General features: G+C 38.9%; 2 protein-coding genes across 2 annotated transcripts; both read right to left on the bottom strand.

The window, feature by feature from the left end:
- Positions 1 to 3,480: 3,480 nt before the first annotated feature.
- Positions 3,481 to 4,102, bottom strand: LOC144629810 (glycogen-binding subunit 76A-like). The gene has a single exon (XM_078488020.1). It carries the CDS (start codon positions 4,100 to 4,102, stop codon positions 3,485 to 3,487), a length of 618 nt encoding a protein of 205 aa, XP_078344146.1. The 3' UTR covers positions 3,481 to 3,484.
- Positions 4,103 to 19,839: 15,737 nt separating this feature from the next.
- Positions 19,840 to 20,463, bottom strand: LOC144630764 (protein phosphatase 1 regulatory subunit 3D-like). The gene is given in 1 exon segment (XM_078489134.1): positions 19,840 to 20,463. A coding segment is annotated over 1 exon segment (624 nt).
- Positions 20,464 to 22,904: the final 2,441 nt, after the last annotated feature.

Raw genomic sequence — 22,904 nt, 5'->3', positions numbered from 1 at the left:
ACTTCTACCAACTTCACATGTGCTACTGCGACTAGTCACTTATATATTATCACTACCACTAACTCCACCATGCACTGCTACTACAAAGATAACTTATCATTAGTTCCATTACCACTTTCTTTATTAATTCTCCTAAACCCAGCAATCACTAAACTCTGTACCTCTACCTCCACCATGTGCCCTAAAGCTACAGGTATGACGAATTACTACAATACCACCCTACTGCTATAGTGACACTCACTCCACGATTTCTCCTACGTACAAGTACCACAATCACTTATTTCACTATTTTACTATTACATTAAATACTTCACCACTCCCTCTACAAGAACAATTATCACTTAATGCACTACCACCAGCTCCCCCACTTTCTATACGACTGTCACAAATTGTACTGAAGCTAACTCCACCACCTACCCTACAGCTGTAACTTATTTCACTACCAATACTTCCACCTCTTCCACTAAAACTATCACCACTTATATACAACTACCATTAATTCCACTGGCACTACCTCCCCAACAACTACCATTTATCATCTAACGACTTACCTTAACCTGCTCTTCCTATAAGTACAACTACAAGTTCAAACTTTCACTTATTCCACTACTTCGAACACCACCATTTCTATACAACTGTCACAAATTCCACTGGAACTAACTCCACCACTTATCACACAGCTGCTTCTAATTACCTTCACCTCTTCTGCTACAGGTACAACTATCAGTCATTCAAATTCTCTTAACACTTCAGCTTACCTAACCACTACTTATAACCTTACAAGTGTCACTACAACTTCCAGTAGCTTTCACTTTTTCCACTACCACTATCTTCATCACTTCTCCTACAACTATAAAGATCATGGTCCCACGCTGCTCACTACCAACAGTTTCACTCCCTTTTCTACAACTATCACTTGTTTCACCACCACTTTAATTCACCATTGCCACTACAACTACTGAACTACTGTCAGCCTAACCCACTACCACCAATCCTCACTCCAACTGCCATCAATTACAACTACCATCACCTAGTCCACAATCAACAACTCCATCTCTTTATTCCCTTTCAGCTATAACTATCACCTATTCCACTGTCCCAAGCCATCTCAGCTATAACTAACCTCTTCCAATGACTTCACCAATGTCACTACAACTTCCACTAGCTGCAGTCACTAAGTCCACTACCACATTCTTCATCACTTCTCTCACAACTAAAAGTATCAGTTTCATTAACTTTTCTACAACTATCACTTTTTCCACTTCAACTCCACTTACTTCACTAGTGCCACTACACCTGCTGAACCACTATCAGCCAATTCTTTTGCTACTAATCTTACCACCACCTGCCATCAATAACAACTACAAGTCACTTATTCCACAATCAACAACTCTACCTTTTCTGTTACAACTTAAACTATCACTTTTTCCAATGTCACGTAGTCCATATCAGCTATAACTAACCATTATCATTACCTATAACAGTCTCACTACAACTTCCACTAGCTAATTCTACTAGCTAATTCTAAAGATAGCTATAGATTCCACTACCACTGCCTTTATCACTTCTGCTACAACTAAAAGTACCACTTACCTACAACTAACAACTGGACTAGCTTTCCTACAACAACCACATGTTCCATTAATATTTAATTCACTAGTGCCACTACAACTACCATGCCACTACCACTAATCCTAACAACAACTGCCATCAATAAAAACGATTAATCACTTTTTCCAAAATCCGGCAACAACTCTATGTCTTACTTTTAACCTGTAACTATCAGTTATTCCACTGTCATTGTCTATCTCATCTATAACTAACCTCTACAAATAACCTCACCAATATCACTACAACTTCCATTAGCTATCACCAATTCCACTACCAATACCTTTTTATTCATCACTTCCCATACAACAAAAAGTATCATTAACCAACTACCAACAACTTCACAATCTGTTCTACAACTGTCACTTATAACACTACCACTTACTTCACTAGTGCCACTACAACTACTGAACCATTTAATGAGCCTAATCCACTACCACTTATCCTAACACCAACTGCCATCAATAACAACTACTATCACTTTTTCCACAATCAACAACTCTATCTCTTACCTCACAACTATAACTATCACCTACTCCACTATCACCAAGCCATCTCAGCTATAACTAACCTTATACCAATAACTTCACCAGTGTCACTACAAATTCTACTAGCTGTCACTAATTCCATTACCACTACCTTCAACACTACCCACCAACAACTTTACTGCCTTTTTAATAACTGTCACTTATTCCACAACCACCTACTGCACCAGTGCAACTACAACTACTGCACCATTTTAAGCCTTATATCCAGTACCACAAATCCTTACCCCAACTACTATCTATTGCAACTGCTGTTACCTATTCCACAATCAGCAACTCTTCCTCTTTCTTAACAACTGTAACTATCAACTATTCCACTGTCATAAGGTCCATCGCAGTTCAGAAAACTGCAGCTGCCACTTGCTATCACCACTACCACTACCTTCATCACTTCTCCTACATCACCTACACTTCTCCACTACCACTAATCCTTACTAGAGGTGACATCCGTTGTAAGTACCATCACTTATTCCACTTACACTAACTACACTACTGCCACTTCGACTACGCAACTGTTGCCGTGTGATTCCACTACCACCGCCTTTCACTACAACCACCACTGTCACTTTAATCCACTACCAATACCCTCATCACTTTTTCTACAACTACAAGTATCACTAACCTACTATGATTAACAATTACTCCAACTGCCATGCACTACAATTTCTATCAGTCGGTTAATTTCCTGCTAGTTTTTAACTGCAAAATATTTTATAATTCGAAGTCGAATGTCATGTAATTAATTTCTTAGCGCAGGGTGTAGTTTGGAAAGCAGGGAATTATGCAAAGCTCGCTCTTCATTTCATCTCAGTTTGTGAACTGTGAAGACTCTGTTTTTTTTGGCCACGGTGTATTGAAAACGGCAATTACAGAAGAAGCAACAGGCAACAGTAATGAAGAAGTTGGGCAAATAAGATGTGTCATGATACCATGCACGATTTCTTTGATAATGTAACGTAAACAACACGTGTATTCTGATTCGAATTATTAAAAAATAATCTTATATTTCAGTTTATTTCAAACGTTCTTTCTACATCCATAAGTCCATACAAAAGGAACTCAATAAAAATTTGTTGTAGGATATATTTTAACATTTGTCTAAGGGGAAATCTTTAAAGTTATGTCAGTCGAAATTACTTTTGAAGTACAGTAGACAGGGCTTTGAAAACTGTCTCTTGTGTGACCATTATCAATTTCAATATGTCTTCCATAAAACAATCGAAAACATCTACTGAACTCTTCAGCTAGGGAGAAGGGCTTGCAGTGCACTTTCAATCGCTCAGTAGCATTCTAATTTAGTTTATTTTGTTTGTGGAACGACCCCTGCTTCTCTAAAACTGTTCAGACAAGACTTCCAAACACTGCACGTGGTAATTATTTCTGTTGTTATTGTCCCAAAACTCTTGGTTCCAAACGCGAAAGCGGATTGCAAACTCTATGTATTGATTCACTTCAAAGTCATGAGGCACTGTGATACGAAAGCTAAAGTTCTCTGTTTTTCCATCCGAGCATGTGGACATGTAGTCCGCCCAAATGTCCCGGCACGTCTTCCAACCATCGAGTGTATATCTCACGGTCACCTCCTTTCTGTAAGATAAATTTGACACCCGGATAAGCCCAGTGACAACAAAGTTTTTGCAAACAATGTTCTCAAGGCAAACATTCTGGCTGTACACCCGCTTCATGAAATGGTCTGTTGATTCTAAAGGATGAATGAAGCACGGTAGGAGGCATTTTACTCGCCTTTCTGGCAAATTTCCAAAGGTATCATAGTGATCTTTCCAAGAGTCGACGACGCTAGATAAGTTGTCTTCACTGCTGCATGGAGTAATGGTTTTAACGAATTCGAGCTTCAGGCCAACCAGGTCCGCAAAAGAAACTCTTTTCACTCTGGACGGAGGACTGGTTGGCCCAGAGTCCTCGCAGCTGGCCTGTCCATCTTTTTTCATTGCTGCATCCTTCTCGGATAACGATCAACAGGATTACTGAAGCCTTTCAACCTGTGCTGATGTTGTTTAGGCGAGTTCTGACGGATGACGTCACATTCGGAAGCTGACATAGGGAATGAAACGAAATATTCGGAAATAAACGATTTAATTTCAAGTGCAAACTGATTGTTTTTTCCTTGGTTTATAGATAATTCGATTAGGTACGGCGGAATAAAAATTTTTTTATTATAAGCCAATATTTATCTTATAACTTATGAGAACAATATTTATCTTATTAATGTTATAGAACATTATTTACATACATGTTTAAAGGGAGCCTACTCGCCGAAGCGCTTTTCAGTAGGTCCCAGCAAATAGTTATTATCTATTTTAAGCCGGCTGCGAAGAAGGATAATAATTCCAAAACGTATATGCCCATCCTTAATATATACGTAACAGTCTGACAATTCTCATAAAGTTTCGGCAGTTAAAGAACGGAATAATATGTTTTACGATTTTTTTCAGTTAAACATGAAGCTTTACAGAAATTACTTACAATTGCATGTTTCAAATCTGTTTTCTCAGTTGCCAACTCCAATTAAGAAAACTTTTCCCCAACTACAGATGATACAATTCTAACGGGACGGACCACGAACACAATTGTTGCTCCTGTAAATATCTAATTGCGGAAGCCATTCATCACTGGGATATCTAAAGTGCATGCAATTCCACAGTTGGTTTCGGCTACATTAAATTCTATACCACTAAGCTTTTTTTCGATATATTAAAATTCAGCTTGGTAGCGAGGCCTAGAGGACACAAACAAGAGAAATTTTACAAGCACGTTTATTCATTTCTTTTGTTTGTGTCCTCTAGGCCTTGCTACCAACCTGAATTTTAATATGTCAAAAGAAGCCTATTGCCTTGCCTTGCTTTTGAAGCTGCGAAGGAAGACTTCGGAGTCTGTGTATTGAAGTCCAACTTGGATGTGCAAATCCTTGCATATTTCACCAATTATGACATATAAACGCCTTCTTATCATTTGTCCAGAAAGTGTGATAGATGTTGGTCGCAATGAAGCCCTGTCTTTTGGTGGTAAAAACTCTTTCCTGTAGATCATACATTCAGTTGAAGTTTTAGCTTGGCGTGTGTTAGGCTTGTTAAAAGGGTTGAAAAGTCCCACGTACTTTACTCGTTTAGCGGAAGTTGTTTTTCCTGTAATGTGCGAAGTACATCCAATGTGTTGTTGATGATTCACATGCTGTTAAGACCCGTTCATTCCAGAATTGTTTTACAGTAAGCAGTACAATGGGTTTTAACTAGTTAAGGCAGTCAGTGATGAATTAAGAGAGCTAAGTAGTGGTGCATGAATATGAACCTGCAACAAATCGTGCCTTATATGGTGTCTTCTGAAGCTTAGGTATCCAATATAATTGAGGCAAATTTCTCTCCTTCTGATGTAATTTGATTGGAAATGATTCATCCAAGGTTGAGGCGTTGTTCCGTAAAACCTCATCTGCTGTGGCATCTTGAGCTTCATATGCGGAATTATTGGTACTTTTAGAATTTAAGTCTGAGTTCTTCCATTAGAGTTCGTATGTAGTATTCTCCAAACACGCTTCGGCGAACACTAAGCAGCATGCGCAAGAAATGCGATTTGCTCGAGTGTCACGGGTTTTTATAAGTGTTTAATTCAGGACTGAAAGGTCAAATCCGTGACTCAATTCATGGAGATTGAAACAACGACTTTCTTGTTTCGTCGTCTGGAAAATAGTGCAGTGGGACTTCGGAGTTGCGACTCTCTCTTCTTTCCTTAATAAAAACTCGTTAAAATCGGCGCAATTGCATTTAATAGTCGTGTAGATAAGGCAAACGACAACAAGAGCGCCACCAGCCCATGACGTCACATGTTTAAATCGTGCGTTAAACAGGGTCCATCGGAACTGTGATTAAAGCTTTAGAAAGTTCAAGTTTATACATTTACTGAGGTATAGCGTTGAACAATTCCAACCTCGTTACCAGGGCTTTTCCCTTCTTCGTAGTGGGACGGCCGCCAGCGGACAACGGAAGAAGAAGGGAAAAGCCCTGGGAACGAGGTTGGAACAATTCCCAGACGCAGTCAATAGATTATTCAGATCTTTGTGAGTTCGACTGTTATCGACTGGCGATGTCAATCGATGTCTGTAAGCGATTAATCTTATCTGGAAGACACAGTGGCAAGGTGAACTTTACTTCTCACATGGTTCTAATCACAGTTGCGGTGTCGCGATCCTTGTAAGAGATGAATTGGATTTTAATCTGAATTCTGTTAGTTCAGATGATGATGGGCGTTTCGTTATGATCGAAACTGAGATTCAAGGCTCTTCGTTTTTGTTTGTAAACATCTATGCCCCAAATAGTGTCCAAGACCAATGCTATTTTTACGAAAAGTTAAACAAAAATATCGAAGAAAAAGCTACTGTTAAGAAAAACAGAATAATCGTAGGAGGTGACTTAAATGTTACATTAGATCCGGCCTGGGACTGTTCCGGAGGTAATCCGTCAAAGAAAGCATCAGTCAAATATATAGAGGATCTTTGTCTTGATTTCGACTTAGTAGATATTTGGCGAATAAGAAACCCGGAAGTCAAACGGTTCACCTAGCGACAGAAGAAACCCATTATTCAAAGAAGACTTGATTATTCGCTAATAAGCGATGTCTGTCAAGAGGACATCGAAAAATCCGATATTATTTCCTCGATAAACTCTGACCATTCTGCGATATTGCTGCACTTTAGTAGTATTGGTAAACAGAAGTATGGACCTTCCTTTTGGAAATTCAACGCTAGTCTAGCCGAGGAGGCAGATTTTGTGACATTATTGACCGAAAGCGTACCAGAATGGCTGGATGAATTTAGCGCAGTCAACGACAAAAGGGTACTGTGGGACTTAATTAAGTATAGAATAAGGCAATTTTCTCTACAATACAGTAAACAAGAGCTCGCAAGAAAAGAGAGAAGATCTCAAAGACAGAAAATCTGCTTTGGACATGCGAGGAAAACTGTAGTAACTCTCCCTCCAAAGAAAATTTTGAACAGCTTGAAACTCTTAAAACTGAATAACTGCTTAAGGACAATTCAATTAGCCACGGCGAGATAAAAAATTGTTAATTATAAGCCAATATTTATCTTATAAATTATGAGAACAGTATTCATCTTATTAACATAAAGGACGATATTTATACAGGGAGCTTACTCGACAAAGCGCTTTTCAGTAGGTCCGAGTAAAACGATAATTATCCAACTCAACTCGCGAAGAAAAATAATAATTCCAAAACAACATGCAAGTCCTTAGAAGTCACTAAAAGTAAATGCATATCCTTAATAGCGGAGCTCCCAGCGGCCCGCAGGGCTGCAGAGCAGAGCCCCATACCCATAGAAAATTAACAGAACCATGAATTTGAGTTTTCATGGTCATCATGGCTAGCGGCACGGTTCGCGGGCGCGTACGACGTACGTCGTGCAACATGGCGGCCATAGTCATCCGGGATTTTTAAAAGGTCTTAAACCGAAACGACTGTTTTTGGCGCGCTTTCCGATCCGCGGCTCTCCGCGGCGACACAACCGATATGTCACGTATAAAACTACAGCAGTCTACAGTGTTTACATTTTTCAAGCGTTTTTGTCGAGATTATGATGGATTTATATTTATCTTGCACCTATGGGCCAGCGTATACATTAAAGCTTTGACCGCATATTTATCAAAATGAAAACATTGTTACTCAAACAAAACAATAAATAAATAAATAAATAAATAAATAAAGGGGAGCTTCGCTTTTAGGCTTGCCTAAATCTATATATTACGTAATAATCCAGCCAACTTTTATAAAGTTTCGGGTGTTAATTAAATAACATAAATATATGTTTTTCGAATTTTTTTAAAGAAACATTAAGCTTTACGGCCGAAATCACAGTTGTTTTAAATGTTTTTCTTCAGTTGCTAATTCCTAGAAAGACAACTTTCTCCCAGCTGCAGATGATTCTAGGTATTATAATCATTTCATCGGGCATCGTTAAATGCCTTTTGCTCAAGTGCAGTGTCATGAGTTTTCATAAGTGCTTAATTTAGCACTGAGAGGTCAAAACCGTGACTTAATTCATGGAGAACAAAACCACGACTCTTAAATAAATTGTCGAGAAAATCATGCAATTGGACTTCGAAGCTTCGAATTTGGTATTCTTTTTATAAATACCCGTTAAAATTGGCGCAACTGAATTTTATAGTCGTTTAGATAAGGTAAATATCGATACAAGCAAAAGTCTGATTTCAAACGGAAACGACACCAACACCCGTCCATGACGTCACATGTTAAAGCGTGCGTGAAACAAAGGCCGTATTACAGATACGGCAACCATATTGATTTTGCCCCCAGGGCATCCTTAAATGCTTATTGAAATAGCTTATTCTTTCGTTGTGATAATTCTGCAATTACCATAATAAAACTAAAAAAAAACTATATGATAGGATGCTCTCGTGGCAAAATCAATATCTGTAATACGGCCTCGTTCGACGGTACTGTGAAGAAAGCTTTTACTAAGTATGGCGTTTCTTTTAATTTATTTTATCTCTTAAAAAACAGCCATGTGGAGCCCAATGCTCTCGCGACTAGCATAAAACGCCTTTAACGAGAGGAACGTGAGGTTTAAGGGTGATTCCCCTGTTTTGCACTGCGCATTCCTACTGCGCATAACATTGTGACATCTAATATGGCAGCCGATTGTATAGCTTGCCCAGTAAACCAGGATTAACAAAGTCGTTTCTGGAGGAAAAATAAATGCTGAACCGATGTAAAACTGTATTAAACGCCTAGAAGAAGCTTGAGATCCGAAGTTGTTGACAAAATTCCCGATTGTAGCGATACATTTTCACTGCCGGGAAGACGAATTGTGAGAGTTGGGAGTCCTTAATTGCGAAGATCCTTGACAAAGGATGAAAAGCCTTTAAAACTCCTCTTGTGGCAATAATTCCCGTCCCTTTCTTGCACAACTGCTTTGTGTCGATTGCCCACTTAGGGAAATCTTCTTGCATAACATCGTCCGACCAATAACGACATTACATAGGCCTTGATATGATCGACAGTACACTGAAACTAAAACAGTAGCTTCCGTTGACAGCTGTCCATTGCAGTTAAATTTTTTTGTAGCAAAATGCAATTCAAGTGAGAAAAATTCTGAGAAAGTGGGTAAGCTCCCCAGTTAATCTCCTCTAAATATACAATATTAGCAAAAAATTTCTTTCAATGCATTGTCACATATTCAAGAAAAATTTCAACACACACCTAGTACAGAATATTACCCCGGCCTGCCGTTTCGCTCTCTAATACTTGAGTGTTTAGTAAAGTGTTTCATACAAAAACGTTTGGTTACGCCAGGTTTGGTTATTCATGATTTTTTTCTTGATTTATTTATGAACTAAATGCAGATTTGAAATGTTTCATGAAGTATTACAATAAAGCTATATCCACCAGAGCTCAACAAACTACAACTATCACTTATGTCACTACCACTTAATCAAGAAACTTAATCCGCTACTTCCATCCATCCACCAAAACTACATCTACAATTGCAATTGATCACAAATTCCACTATCACGAAGTCCAACACTGACACTTCTACTACCACTTTTACTAATCACACCACCACCTACTCCAATCCTCCTCTACAACAACAATTCTCACTAATCACTCAATTCAACAGGGGCACCCAAAGAGGAAATTCAGTCAAAAGTCTTGGAATGTCGTTGTGCTGTTTTCCTTGCCTTTTAGGGCCTTTTAAAGGAATATTTATGTAAACTAACACAGTTAAATATTTTCCGTTTTTCTAGCTGAATATTGAAGTGGTAGAAACTTTTAGGGAACGAAATCTCATTACCCGAATTTGCTAGCTGTTATATATATTACCCTTCCGAAAATCGTAGCTGGCGTTTACCCGTACCTAAAACAAGATTTTTGCCTCTCTATAAACAAAAGGCTGTATATGTTCCATATCACAAAAGTTCGAGGTGAATTTGCGCTAAAGAAAATCTAAGGAATAACAGCTGGCCTTCCTAATAGATATTCACCGAAATGATGCGTTGGGTGCCCCTATTAAGCGGTGGAGTTACCGGTAATGTAATTAGTTGCAGTCTGCACCTCTTAATAGGGGCACCTGATCCAACGCATCATCTTGGTGAATATCTGTTCGGGGGGCCAGCTGTTTTGCCCTCAGATTTTCTTTAGCGCAATGTCACTTCGAACTTTCGTATTATGGAAAATATAATGCCTGTTGTTTTTGGAGAGGTAAAAATTAATCTTGTTTTGGGTACGGAAAAACGCCAGCTACGATTTTCGAAAGTGTAATAACAGCTCGCAAATTCGGGTAGTGAGATTTCGTTCCCTAAAAGTTTCTACCACTTAAATATTCAGCTAGAAAATCCAAAAGATTAAACTGTGTTAGTTTACACAAATATTCCTTTAAAAGGCCCTATAAGGCACGGAAAAAACTAACAACGACATTCCAAGTTTTTTGATTGAATTTCCGATTTGGGTGCCCCTGTCTTAACACCATTAATTTACCTATCAATTCATCAGTGTAACCACTCTGACTCACTAGTAATTGACAATACCACTAACTTCGCCGCTTTCCCTGCAAATGCGGTCTTAACTTATTTCACTAGCATTTACGCCACCACTTTACAAACAACTATCACTTATTCCACCACAGCTACCTCCCCCAGTAACACAACCACGGTAACTCAACGTCTCTCTTTATCGCAATCTCTAATTCTAACCATAGAGGGTAGTTGTAGCAAGGCGGTGGTGGAGTTGCTGGTAACGAAACTAAGTTAGATGTAGTGGAGGAGTAAGTGCTTAAGGAATAAGTGTTTGATGGCAAAAGAATGCGGCAATGAAAAAACAAAGTGAGTCCAACCAGTCAGGCTTGCCATTGCTTAGTTGTTTTGTATGTCCCAGGAATACTGTGGTAGTAAACATGATTTGCTTTAGTTGCAGGTGAAGCCATCAAATAGGTAGTGTAATTAATGATAGATGTAGATGTAAATGGTAGAGCCATGACTAATACTAATAATGATTAGTTGTAGTAGGGGTATTGGACTTACTGGTAGTGGTTAAATTGATAATTTCAGTTGAAAAGGAAAGAGGTGGAGTAATTGGCAGAGGAGTAGGTGATAGTTGGGAAAGTGGTGGAATTAGTGAGAATTGTTTTTGTAGAGGACGATTGGAATAAGTGGTGGTTTGATTAGTAAAAGTGGTAGTAGAAGTGTCAGTGTTGGACTTCGTGATAGCGGAATTTGTGATCAATTGCAATTGTAGATGTAGTGTTGATGGATGGATGGAGGTAGTGGATTCAGTTTCAGATACATACATACATACATACATACATACATACATACATACATACATACATACATACATACATACATACATACATACATACATACATACATACATACATACATACATACATACATACATACATGCATGCATGCATGCATGCATGCATGCATGCATGCATGCATACATACATACATACATACATACATACATAGTTTTTTGAGGCAGGTCTCGTAAGGCAACCATAAAGGCTGGTGTGGACCTGCCATTAAATAATACACTAACTAAACATATAACTATTAATGCAAAAGAAATGTAAAAAGAGAATTAAAAATATATGAAGTCAGAATCCTTGGAATTGATCAAACAAGCCTCTTTCTCAAACTGGATTAGGTCTATAGATCTAGTGGTAGTGAAATAAGTGATAGTTGTAGTTTACTGAGCTGTGGTGGATATAGCTTTATTGTAATACTTTATGAAACATTTTAAGTCTGCATTAAGTTTATAAATAAATCAATTAAAAAACTCATCAATAACCAAACCTGGCGCAACCAAACGTTTTTGTATGAAACACTTTATAAACACTCAAGTATTCGAGAGCGAAACGGCGGGTCGGGGTAATACTCTGTACTAGTTGTGTGTTGAAGTTTTTCTTGAATATGGGACAATACATTAAAAAAAATTGTTGGCAATATTTTATATTCAGAGGAGGTTAACTGGGGAGTTCGCACACTTCCTCAGAAATTTTCAGACATGAATTGCATTTTGCTACAAAAAAAATTTAACTGCAATATGGACAGCAGTCAACGGAAGCTACAGTTTTAATTTCAGTGTACTCTCGATCACATTAAGACCTATTATTTTTATGTCGTAAGTGGTCGGACGATGTTGTGCAAGAAGGTTTCCCTAAGTGGAGAATTGACACAAAGCCTTGGAGTAAGAGAGGGACGAGAATTATTGCCACAAGAGAAGTTTTAAAGGCTTTGCATCTTTCGTCAAGGGACTTTGCAAGAACTCCCAACTCTCACAACTCATCTTCCCGGCAGTGAAAATGTATCGCTACAATCGGGATTTTTGTCAACAACTTCGGAACTCAGGCTTCTATAGGGCGTTTGATACAGTTTTTTATACCATGCCATAGAAAATACAGCCAATCAGAATACAGGAAAGCCGTTGTATATTCGACGGTATTCAACCCAACCTTCCCATCGTGCGCTGCGATCTTATTCTCGATGAAATTTAGTAAGCGTATTTTCTATGGCATGGTATAAAATAGTTACACAACACTTTCTCGTGGTATACTATGGAATATCCCACTTGTCACTTGTATTTTCTTCGTATACACACTCGCCTAAAGGCTCGTGTGTATACCGAGAAAATAAAAGGTTCTCGTGGGATATTCCATAGTATACCACTCGAAAGCGTTGCATAACTAGTATATATCGGTTCAGCATATTTATTTCCACAAAAACGACCTCATTTATCCTTGTTTTCTGGGCAAGCTTTACAATCGGCTGCCATATTGGATGTCGCAATGTTATGCGCAGTAGTAATGCGCAGTGAAAAACAGGGGAATCACCCTTAAACCTCACGTTCCGGTAAAGCATCCATGTTAGATCCACCAAGCGTCCCGAACATCTAATTTACATAACATTAATTGACAGACATGCGTGTTATCATTTACACCAGGTTACCCATGTTTTACCCTGTTTACCCACAATTACCCCAAGTTACCCATGTTTTACCCTGTTTACCCTCATTTACCCCAAGTTACCCATGTTTTACCTTGTTTACCCTCATTTACCCCAAGTTACCCATGTTTTACCCTGTTTACCCACAATTACCCCAAGGTGCATAAAATGGGTACGTGATTTGTCATCGCCTTGTCGCTGAGGCATCATCATTGAATTAATTGCTTAATTTTTAGTACATTTCTTCCTTTAGTGTTAGAGAAAGGCATTCCTGTTTTGAAATAAAGGGAGTCATCGTCAACATGTATTATAATTTGAAAACAGATCAATAAAATGTGATTCCCATAAGTGCGGTTTGCATATTCTTTTACAATAGCTACTTTACAACGCGGTAACGTGAGAAACCCAATTATATTAGTCATTTTTAGTGCAAAAAATTTATCACTTATAATACTTTCATTCCTTGTACGTCCCATTAAGCAACGGCAAAGGCACAACAAGCAAAAAAAAAAACGGCTATGCACATGCGACACGCCTTTCTCCATTTGTTTGCCGTCACCGTTTTTCCTTTCTGAAGTAGAATACTATGGTCTATAAATAAACTTAAGAAAAAAGTCGCAAACAGTGGACAAGTTGAAAAAGGAGGATAGTAGCGATGTTTGACACGAAGGTTGAAACAGCGCGAAATCAATTTCCAAGTTCGCCCCCACCCCCCCCCCCCGGCCGCGGCATTAGCCATTTATCCTGCCATTTAGGCATACACACCCAATAGGCCGAAAAACAAAGAAAATGGCAACAAGTTTTGGCCGTTCACTTTGTTGATGTCCTCCAGGAGTTATTAACTGTTAACGAGAAATGAATTATTTATTGCTTGTCATTCAAGCGTTTTGAGTTTATTTTTGGAATCGGGGAAATTATTAAAACGCAAAGGGATCACCGGCAAGCTCCAGCATTTGCGTGACTTACGTGACTGGTTGCCAGTGTGCCTGATAAATCGATAATCTTTTTAGCTTATTTTTAAAGCAAAATTTAAGTTACCTTAAACTGGAAAAACTCGTGTTTATAAATGCCTAAAAGCTTCTAAAGCTTTGTTTTGGAGTGAAATAAACAATACAATTGGCCATTACACGAATAAGCTGGCACCAAGGGCCCTTTGATTACAAGACGTCATCAGTTCCATTTAATACAATGAATATTATTTAAAAGGGATACACTAAAGATACCTCTGATCGTAAAAAATGAGCTAAGTAAACTTGTTATCTTTAAACGGACTAAAGCTGGAAAAGGCGGTGAGCGTACCAGACACGTAGGAAGAAAAAAAAATAACGACACAATCAGAAGGCGATTATTACCTGGCCTGTGTACCTGAATTGTAGCTTTGGAGTAAATGAGAGTAAACAGGGTGAAACGTTGGTAGCTTGGAGTAAATGAGGGTAAACAGGGTGAAACGTGGGTAACTTGGGGAAAATGAGGATAAACAGGGTGAAACGTTGGTAACTTGGGGTAAGTGAGGGTAAACAGGGTTGAACGTGGGTAACTTGGGTTAAATGAGGGTAAACAGGGTGAAACGCGGGTAACATGGGGAAAATGAAGGTAAACAGGGTGAAACGTGGGTAACTTGGGTTAAATGAGGGTAAACAGGGTGAAACGCAGGTAACTTGGGGTAAATGATGATAAACAGGGTAAGACGTGGGCAACTTGGGGTAAATGAGGGCAAACAGGGTGAAACGTGGGTAACTTGGGTTAAATGAGGGTAAACAGGGTAAAGCGTGGGCAACTTGGGGTAAATGATGATAAACAGGGTAAGACGTGGGCAACTTGGGGTAAATGAGGGTAAACAGGGTGAAACGTGGGTAGCTTTGGGTAAATGAGGGTAAACAGGGTGAAACGTGGGTAACTTGGGTTAAATGAGGGCAAACAGGGTGAAACGTGGGTATCTTGAGGTAAACGAAGGTAAACAGGGTAAAACGTGGGTAAATTGGGGTAAATGAGGGTAAACAGAGTGAAATGTAGGTAACTTGGGGTAAATGAGGGTAAACAGGGTCAAATGTGCGTACCTTGGGGTAAATGAGGGTAAACAGGGTAAAATGTGGGTAAATTTGGGTAAATGAGGGTAAACAGGGTGAAATGCAGGTAATTTGGGGTAAATGAGGGTAAACAGGGTAAGGCGTGGGTAACTTGGGGTAAATGAGGGTGAACAGGGTAAAACGTGGGTAACTTGGGGTAAATGAGGGTAAACAGAGTAAAACGTGGGTAACTTGGGGTAAATGAGGGTAAACAGGGTGAAATGTAGGTAACTTGGGGTAAATGAGGGTAAACAGGGTCAAATGTGGGTACCTTGGGGTAAATGAGGGTAAATAGGGTAAAATGTGGGTAAATTGGGGTAAATGAGGGTAAACAGGGTAAAACATGGGTAACTTGGGGTAAATGAGGGTAAACAGGGTAAAACATGGGTAACTTGGGGTAAATGAGGGTAAACAGGGTAAAGCGTGGGCAAATTGGGGTAAATGAGGGTAAACAGGGTAAAACATGGGTAAATTGGGGTAAATGAGGGTAAACAGGGTAAAACGTGGGTAACTTGGGGTAAATGAGGGTAAACAGGGTAAAACGTGGGTAACTTGGAGTAAATGAGGGTAAACAGGGAAAATCATGGGTGACTTGCGGTAAAAGAGGGTAAACAGGGTAAAACATGAGTAACTTGGGGTAATTGTGGGTAAACAGGGTAAACCGTGGGTAACTTGGGGTAATTGTGGGTAAACAGGGAAAATCATGGGTAACTTGGGGTAATTGTGGGTAAACAGGGTAAAACATGGGTAACCTGGTGTAATTGATAACACGCATGTCTGTCAAGTAATGTTATGTAAATTAGATGTTCGGGACGCTTGGTGGATCTAACATGGATGCATTACCCACGTTCCTCTAGTTCAAGGCGGAGAAGTGGAGAAGTTAGTGTTGGTAGAATAATAGATAATTGTTTTAGAAAAAGGGTAATAAAAGGAAAAGGGTAGAGTTATTGATAGTTGTAAGTGATAGTTGTAAAGGAAGGGGTAGCATTGGTGCCAGTGCAATTAGTAATAGGGATAGTTGTGGGAGAAGTTGTAGAATTTGTGTTAGTAAAATTGATGATAATTGCAGTTGTGGGGAAAGTTGAAGAGTAAGAGCAATGGTTGGAATTAGTGATTACATGTGAAATAGATGAGGTACGGGAAAGTGTTATTTAAATTGGTGATAGCTGCAGGGGAAGAGTTGCATGGAGTTTATAGTGGTACTGGGATTAGTGATAGCTGAGATTCAGGGGAAGTTATAAAGCCAGCGATAATGAAACAACTGAAAGTGGTAAGCCATTTTTAAAGTGGTAGTGGTTGGGTTGGCGGTAAAGAAATATTAATAAGTGAGTTTCGAAGGTGCAGTAGAGGAGTTAGTGGTATGACGAATTACTACAATACCACCCTACTGCTATAGTGACACTCACTCCACGATTTCTCCTACGTACAAGTACCACAATTACTTATTTCACTATTTTACCATGACATTAAATACTTCACCACTCCCTCTACAAGAACAATTATCACTTAATGCACTACCACCAGCTCCCCCACTTTCTATACGACTGTCACAAATTGTACTGAAGCTAACTCCACCACCTACCCTACAGCTGTAACTTATTTCACTACCAATACTTCCACCTCTTCCACTAAAACTATCACCACTTATATACAACTACCATTAATTCCACTGGCACTACCTCCCCAACAACTACCATTTATCATCTAACGACTTACCTTAACCTGCTCTTCCTATAAGTACAACTACAAGTTCAACTTTCACTTATTCCACTACTTCGAACACCACCATTTCTATACAACTGTCACAAATTCCACTGGAACTAACTCCACCACTTATCACACAGCTGCTTCTAATTACCTTCACCTCTTCTGCTACAGGTACAACTATCAGTCATTCAAATTCTCTTAACACTTCAGCTTACCTAACCACTACTTATAACCTTACAAGTGTCACTACAACTTTCAGTAGCTTTCACTTTTTCCACTACCACTACCACTATCTTCATCACTTCTCCTACAACTATAAAGATCATGGTCCCACGCTGCCCACTACCAACAGTTTCACTCCCTTTTCTATAACTATCACTTGTTTCACCACCACTTTAATTCACCATTGCCACTACAACTACTGAACTACTGTCAGCCTAACCCACTACCACCAATCCTCACTCCAACTGCCATCAATTACAACTACCATCACCTAGTCCACAATCAACAACTCCATCTCTTTATTCCCTTTCAGCTATAACTATCACCTATTCCACTGTCCCAAGCCATCTCAGCTATAACTAACCTCTTCCAATGACTTCACCAATGTCACTACAACTTCCACTAGCTGCAGTCACTAAGTCCACTACCACATTCTTCATCACTTCTCTCACAACTAAAAGTATCAGCTTCATTAACTTTTCTACAACTATCACTTTTTCCACTTCAACTCCACTTACTTCACTAGTGCCACTACACCTGCTGAACCACTATCAGCCAATTCTTTTGCTACTAATCTTACCACCACCTGCCATCAATAACAACTACAAGTCACTTATTCCACAATCAACAACTCTACCTTTTCTGTTACAACTTAAACTATCACTTTTTCCAATGTCACGTAGTCCATATCAGCTATAACTAACCATTATCATTACCTATAACAGTCTCACTACAACTTCCACTAGCTAATTCTACTAGCTAATTCTAAAGCTAGCTATAGATTCCACTACCACTGCCTTTATCACTTCTGCTACAACTAAAAGTACCACTTACCCACTACTAACAACTTGACTACATTTCCTACAACAACCACATGTTCCTTTAATACTCAATTCACTACTGCCACTACAACTACCATGCCACTACCACTAATCCTAACAACAACTGCCATCAATAAAAACGATTAATCACTTTTTCCAAAATCCGGCAACAACTCTATGTCTTACTTTTAACCTGTAACTATCAGTTATTCCACTGTCATTGTCTATCTCATCTATAACTAACCTCTACAAATAACCTCGCCAATATCACTACAACTTCCATTAGCTATCACCAATTCCACTACCACTACCTTTTAATTCATCACTTCCCATACAACAAAAAGTATCATTAGCCAACTACCAACAACTTCACAATCAGTTCTACAACTGTCACTTATAACACTACCACTTACTTCACTAGTGCCACTACAACTACTGAACCATTTAATGAGCCTAATCCACTACCACTAATCCTAACACCAACTGCCATCAATAACAACTACTATCTCTTTTCCACAATCAACAACTCTGTCTCTTTCCTTACAACTACAACTATAACTATCACCTATTCCACTATCACCAAGCCATCTCAGCTATAACTAACCTTATACCAATAACTTCACCAGTGTTACTACAACTTCTACTAGCTGTCACTAATTCCATTACCACTACCTTCAACACTACCCACCAACAACTTTACTGCCTTTTTAATAACTGTCACTTATTCCACAACCACCTACTGCACCAGTGCAACTACAACTACTGCACCATTTTAAGCGTTATATCCAGTACCACAAATCCTTACCCCAACTACTATCTATTGCAACTGCTGTTACCTATTCCACAATCAGCAACTCTTCCTCTTTCTTAACAACTGTAACTATCAACTATTCCACTGTCATGAGGTCCATCGCAGTTCAGAAAACTGCAACTGCCATTTGCTATCACCACTACCACTACCTTCATCACTTCTCCTACATCACCTACACTTCTCCACTACCACTAATCCTAACTAGAGGTGACATCCGTTGTAAGTACCATCACTTATTCCACTTACACTAACTACACTACTGCCACTTCAACTACAACCGTTGCCGTGTGATTCCACTACCGCCGCCTTTCACTACAACTACCATTGTCACTTTAATCCACTACCAATACCCTCATCACTTTTTCTACAACTACAAGTATCACTAACCTACTATGATTAACAATTACTCCAACTGCCATGCACTACAATTTCTATCAGTCGGTTAATTTCCTGCTAGTTTCTAACTGCAAAATATTTTATAATTCGAAGTCGAATGTCATGTAATTAATTTCTTAGCGCTGGGTGTAGTTTAGAAAGCAGGGAATTTAATGCAAATAAATTAAAGCTCGCTCTTCATGGCCACGGTGTATTGAAAACGGCAATTACAGTAGGAGCAACAGGCAACAGTAATGAAGAAGTTGGGCAAATAAGACGTGTCATGATACCATGCACGATTTCTTTGATAATGTAACGTAAATAACACATGTATTCTGATTCGAATTATTAAAAAATAATCTTATATTTCAGTTAATTTCAACCATTCTTTCTACATCCATAAGTCCATACAAAAGGAACTCAATAAAAATTTGTTGTAGGATATATTTTAACATTTGTCTAAGGGGAAATCTTTAAAGTTATGTCAGTCGAAATTACTTTTGAAGTACAGTAGACAGGGCTTTGAAAACTGTCTCTTGTGTGACCATTATCAATTTCAATATATATGTCTTCCATAAATCAATCGAAAACATCTACTGAACTCTTCAGCTAGGGAGAAGGGCTTGCAGTGCACTTTCACTCGCTCAGTAGCATTCTAATTTAGTTCATTTTGTTTTTGGAACGACCCCTGCTTCTCTAAAACTGTTCAGACAAGACTTCCAAACACTGCACGTGGTAATTATTTCTGTTGTTATTGTCCCAAAACTCTTGGTTCCAAACGCGAAAGCAGATTGCAAACTCTATGTACTGATTCACTTCAAAGTCGTGAGGCACTGTGATACGAAAGCTAAACTTCTCTGTTTTTCCATCCGAGCATGTGGACATGTAATCTGCTCACGATCAAATGTCTCGACACGTTTTCCAACCATCGAGTGTAAATCTAACGGTCACCTCTTTGCTGAAAGATAAATTTGTCACTCGGATAAGCCCAGTGACAACAAAGTTTTTGCAGACAATGTTCTCGAGGCAAACATTCTGGCTGTAGACACGCTTCATGAAACGGTCCTTTGATTCGAAAGGATAAAGGGAGCACGGTAGGAGGCATTTTACTCGCCTTTCTGGCAAATTTCCAGAGGTATCACAGTGGTCTTTCCAAGAGTCGTCTTCGCCAGATAAGTTGTCTACACTGCTGCATGGAGTAATGGTTTTAACGAATTCGAGCTTCAGGCCAACCAGATCCGCAAAAGAAACTCTTTTCACCCTAGAAGGAGGGCTGGTTGGCCCAGAGTCCTTGCAGCTGGCCTGTTCGTCCTTTTTCATTGCTGCATGCTCCTCGGATAACGATCAACAGGATTATTCAAGCCTTTCAACGTGTGTTGATGTTGTTAGGCGAGTTCTGACGGATGACGTCACATTCGGAAGCTGACATGGGGAATGAAACGAAATATTCGGAAATAAACGATTTAATTTCATGTGCAATCTAATTGTTTTTTCCTTGCCTGTAGATAATTCAATTGGCGACGGCGGAATAAAAAATGTTAATAATAAGCCAATATTTATCTTATGAATTATGAGAACAACATTTATCTTATTGATGTTAAGAACAATATTTATGTTCATGTTAAAAGGGAGCCTACTCGACGAAGCGCTTTTCAGAAGGTTCCAGCAAATAGTAATTATCTATTTTAGGCTGCGAAGATCTAGCAAGATGATAATTCCAAAACGTATATACATATCCTTAATATATACGTAACAATGAGTTTCGGTAGTTAAAGAAAGGAATAATATGTTTTACGATTTTTTTTAAAAAAAGGAGCTTTTCGGAAATTACTAACGATTGTTTTAAATCTGATTTCTCAGTTGCCAACTCCAATAAAGAGAACTTTCCTCTAGCTGCAGATAATGCAATTCTAAAGGGAAAACAACGAAGATTTGTACAATTCGTTGCTCCAGTAAATATCTAATTGCCGTAACCGTTTATCAGTGGGATGCCTAAAATACATACAATTCCTTAACTGGTTTCGGCTACATTAAATCCTATACCAATTGTACAGCATTTTGGAAGCAGCCACCCACGATGTGAGCACAGTTTCAGACAAAACATGATAAAAAGGAAAAAAAGCAAAATATATGTAAACCGATAAAGCGCACATGCACGCCAATAAAATAAAGCAAAGCGGGCGCATATAACATGAGAGCAGCGCGCGCACCTGCATCCAAGTAAAAGGAAGCAGTGCATGAACTGAGGGTTTATAAAGACTACAAACAAGCAAAGGATACGTCGATGGTTTCCAACCATAAACTGCCGATCTTAACTCCCTTGCTGTAGCGTCATATTTTTCGATGTGTCCTTCAGTTCCAATTCTGACGAAAGAATATCGCTGATACAAGTTTCAAAATTCTCGTTGTTTTAAGGTTTAATAAACCGTCGATAACGAAAGGTGTTGCTGAATACGTCGGCCTTTGACATTTCTTGTTTCATAGCTCTGAGCATGAAATCGTACTCGAAAGTGTAGACAAAAAGATCAGCCAATAAGGCTGCACTATTAGTGCCCATTGGTATACCAATAACTTGCCGAAAAACTGAGGACGTAGATGTTGTCGATAATAATGTCAATAGCGAGGAAAAGATCGCTGCAAGAAAAGTGAGTGTACTTCGTAGACTTTTTATCATTTGTCCAGAAAGTGTGATAGTCGTTGGTTGCAATAAAGCCCTTTCCTCTGGTGGTTAAAACTCTTTCCTGTAGATTTTCCTGCGTGTGGTAGGCTTGCATAGAGGGTTGAAAAGTCCCACGTACTCAACTTGTTTTGCGGAAGTTCTTTTTCCTGCAGTGTGCAAAGTACATCCAATGAGTTGTTGATGATCTACATGCTGTTAAGACCCGATCTTTCCAGAATTGTTTCACAGTAAGCAGTACAATGGTTTTTAACTAGTTAAGGCAGTCAGTGATTAATTTAGAGAGCTTAGTAGTGGTGCATGAATATGAACCTGCAATTGATCGTGCCTTATATGGTGTCTTTTGAAGCTTAGGTATCCAATATAATTGAGCCAAATTTCTTTCCTTCTGATGTAATTTGATTTGAAATAATTCATCCAAGGTTTAGGTGTTGTTCCCTAAAACATCATTTGCTGTGGCATCTTGAGCTTCATATGCGGAATTATTGGTACTTTTGGAATTTAAGTCCGAGTTCTTCCATTAGAGTTGGTATGTGGCGTAGTATTCTCCAAACGCGCTTGCGAAGACTAAGCAGCATGCGCAAGAAATGCGATTTGCTCGAGTGTCACGGGTTTTTATAAGTGTTTAATTCGGGACTGAAAGGTCAAAACCGTGACTCAATTCATGAAGATCGAAACAACGACTTTCTAGACTCATCGTCTGGAAAATAGTGCAGTGGGAGTTCGGAGATTCGACTTTCTTTTCTTTCCTGTAAATACTCGTTAAAATAGGTGCAATTGCATTTAATAGTCGTGTATATAAGGCAAATATGGATAAAAGCAAAAGTCGAATGCAAATTTTCAAACGACAACAACAGCACCACTAGCCCATGACGTCACATGTTTAAATCGTGCGTTAAAGGAGAAGTTCACTCCAGAATGGCCATTTATTTTCTTTACGCCAATAAAAATTTTACACAAAGATATGTTATTCGCCAAAATTTCAGCCTCCAACGTTCGCTATAACTCTACGAAATCTTTCCCAAAACTCGACAACTGAACGCCGCCATCTTGGAGCTGATAATGTATGCGTGACGTCAAAGAG

Source organism: Oculina patagonica, chromosome 11, assembly GCF_052425735.1.
Source record: "Oculina patagonica isolate OP01 chromosome 11, crgOcupat, whole genome shotgun sequence".
Taxonomy (NCBI): Eukaryota; Metazoa; Cnidaria; class Anthozoa; order Scleractinia; family Oculinidae; genus Oculina; species Oculina patagonica.
The sequence above is the reverse complement of the archived record's forward strand: the minus strand, read 5'-3'. Positions and strand labels throughout refer to the sequence as shown.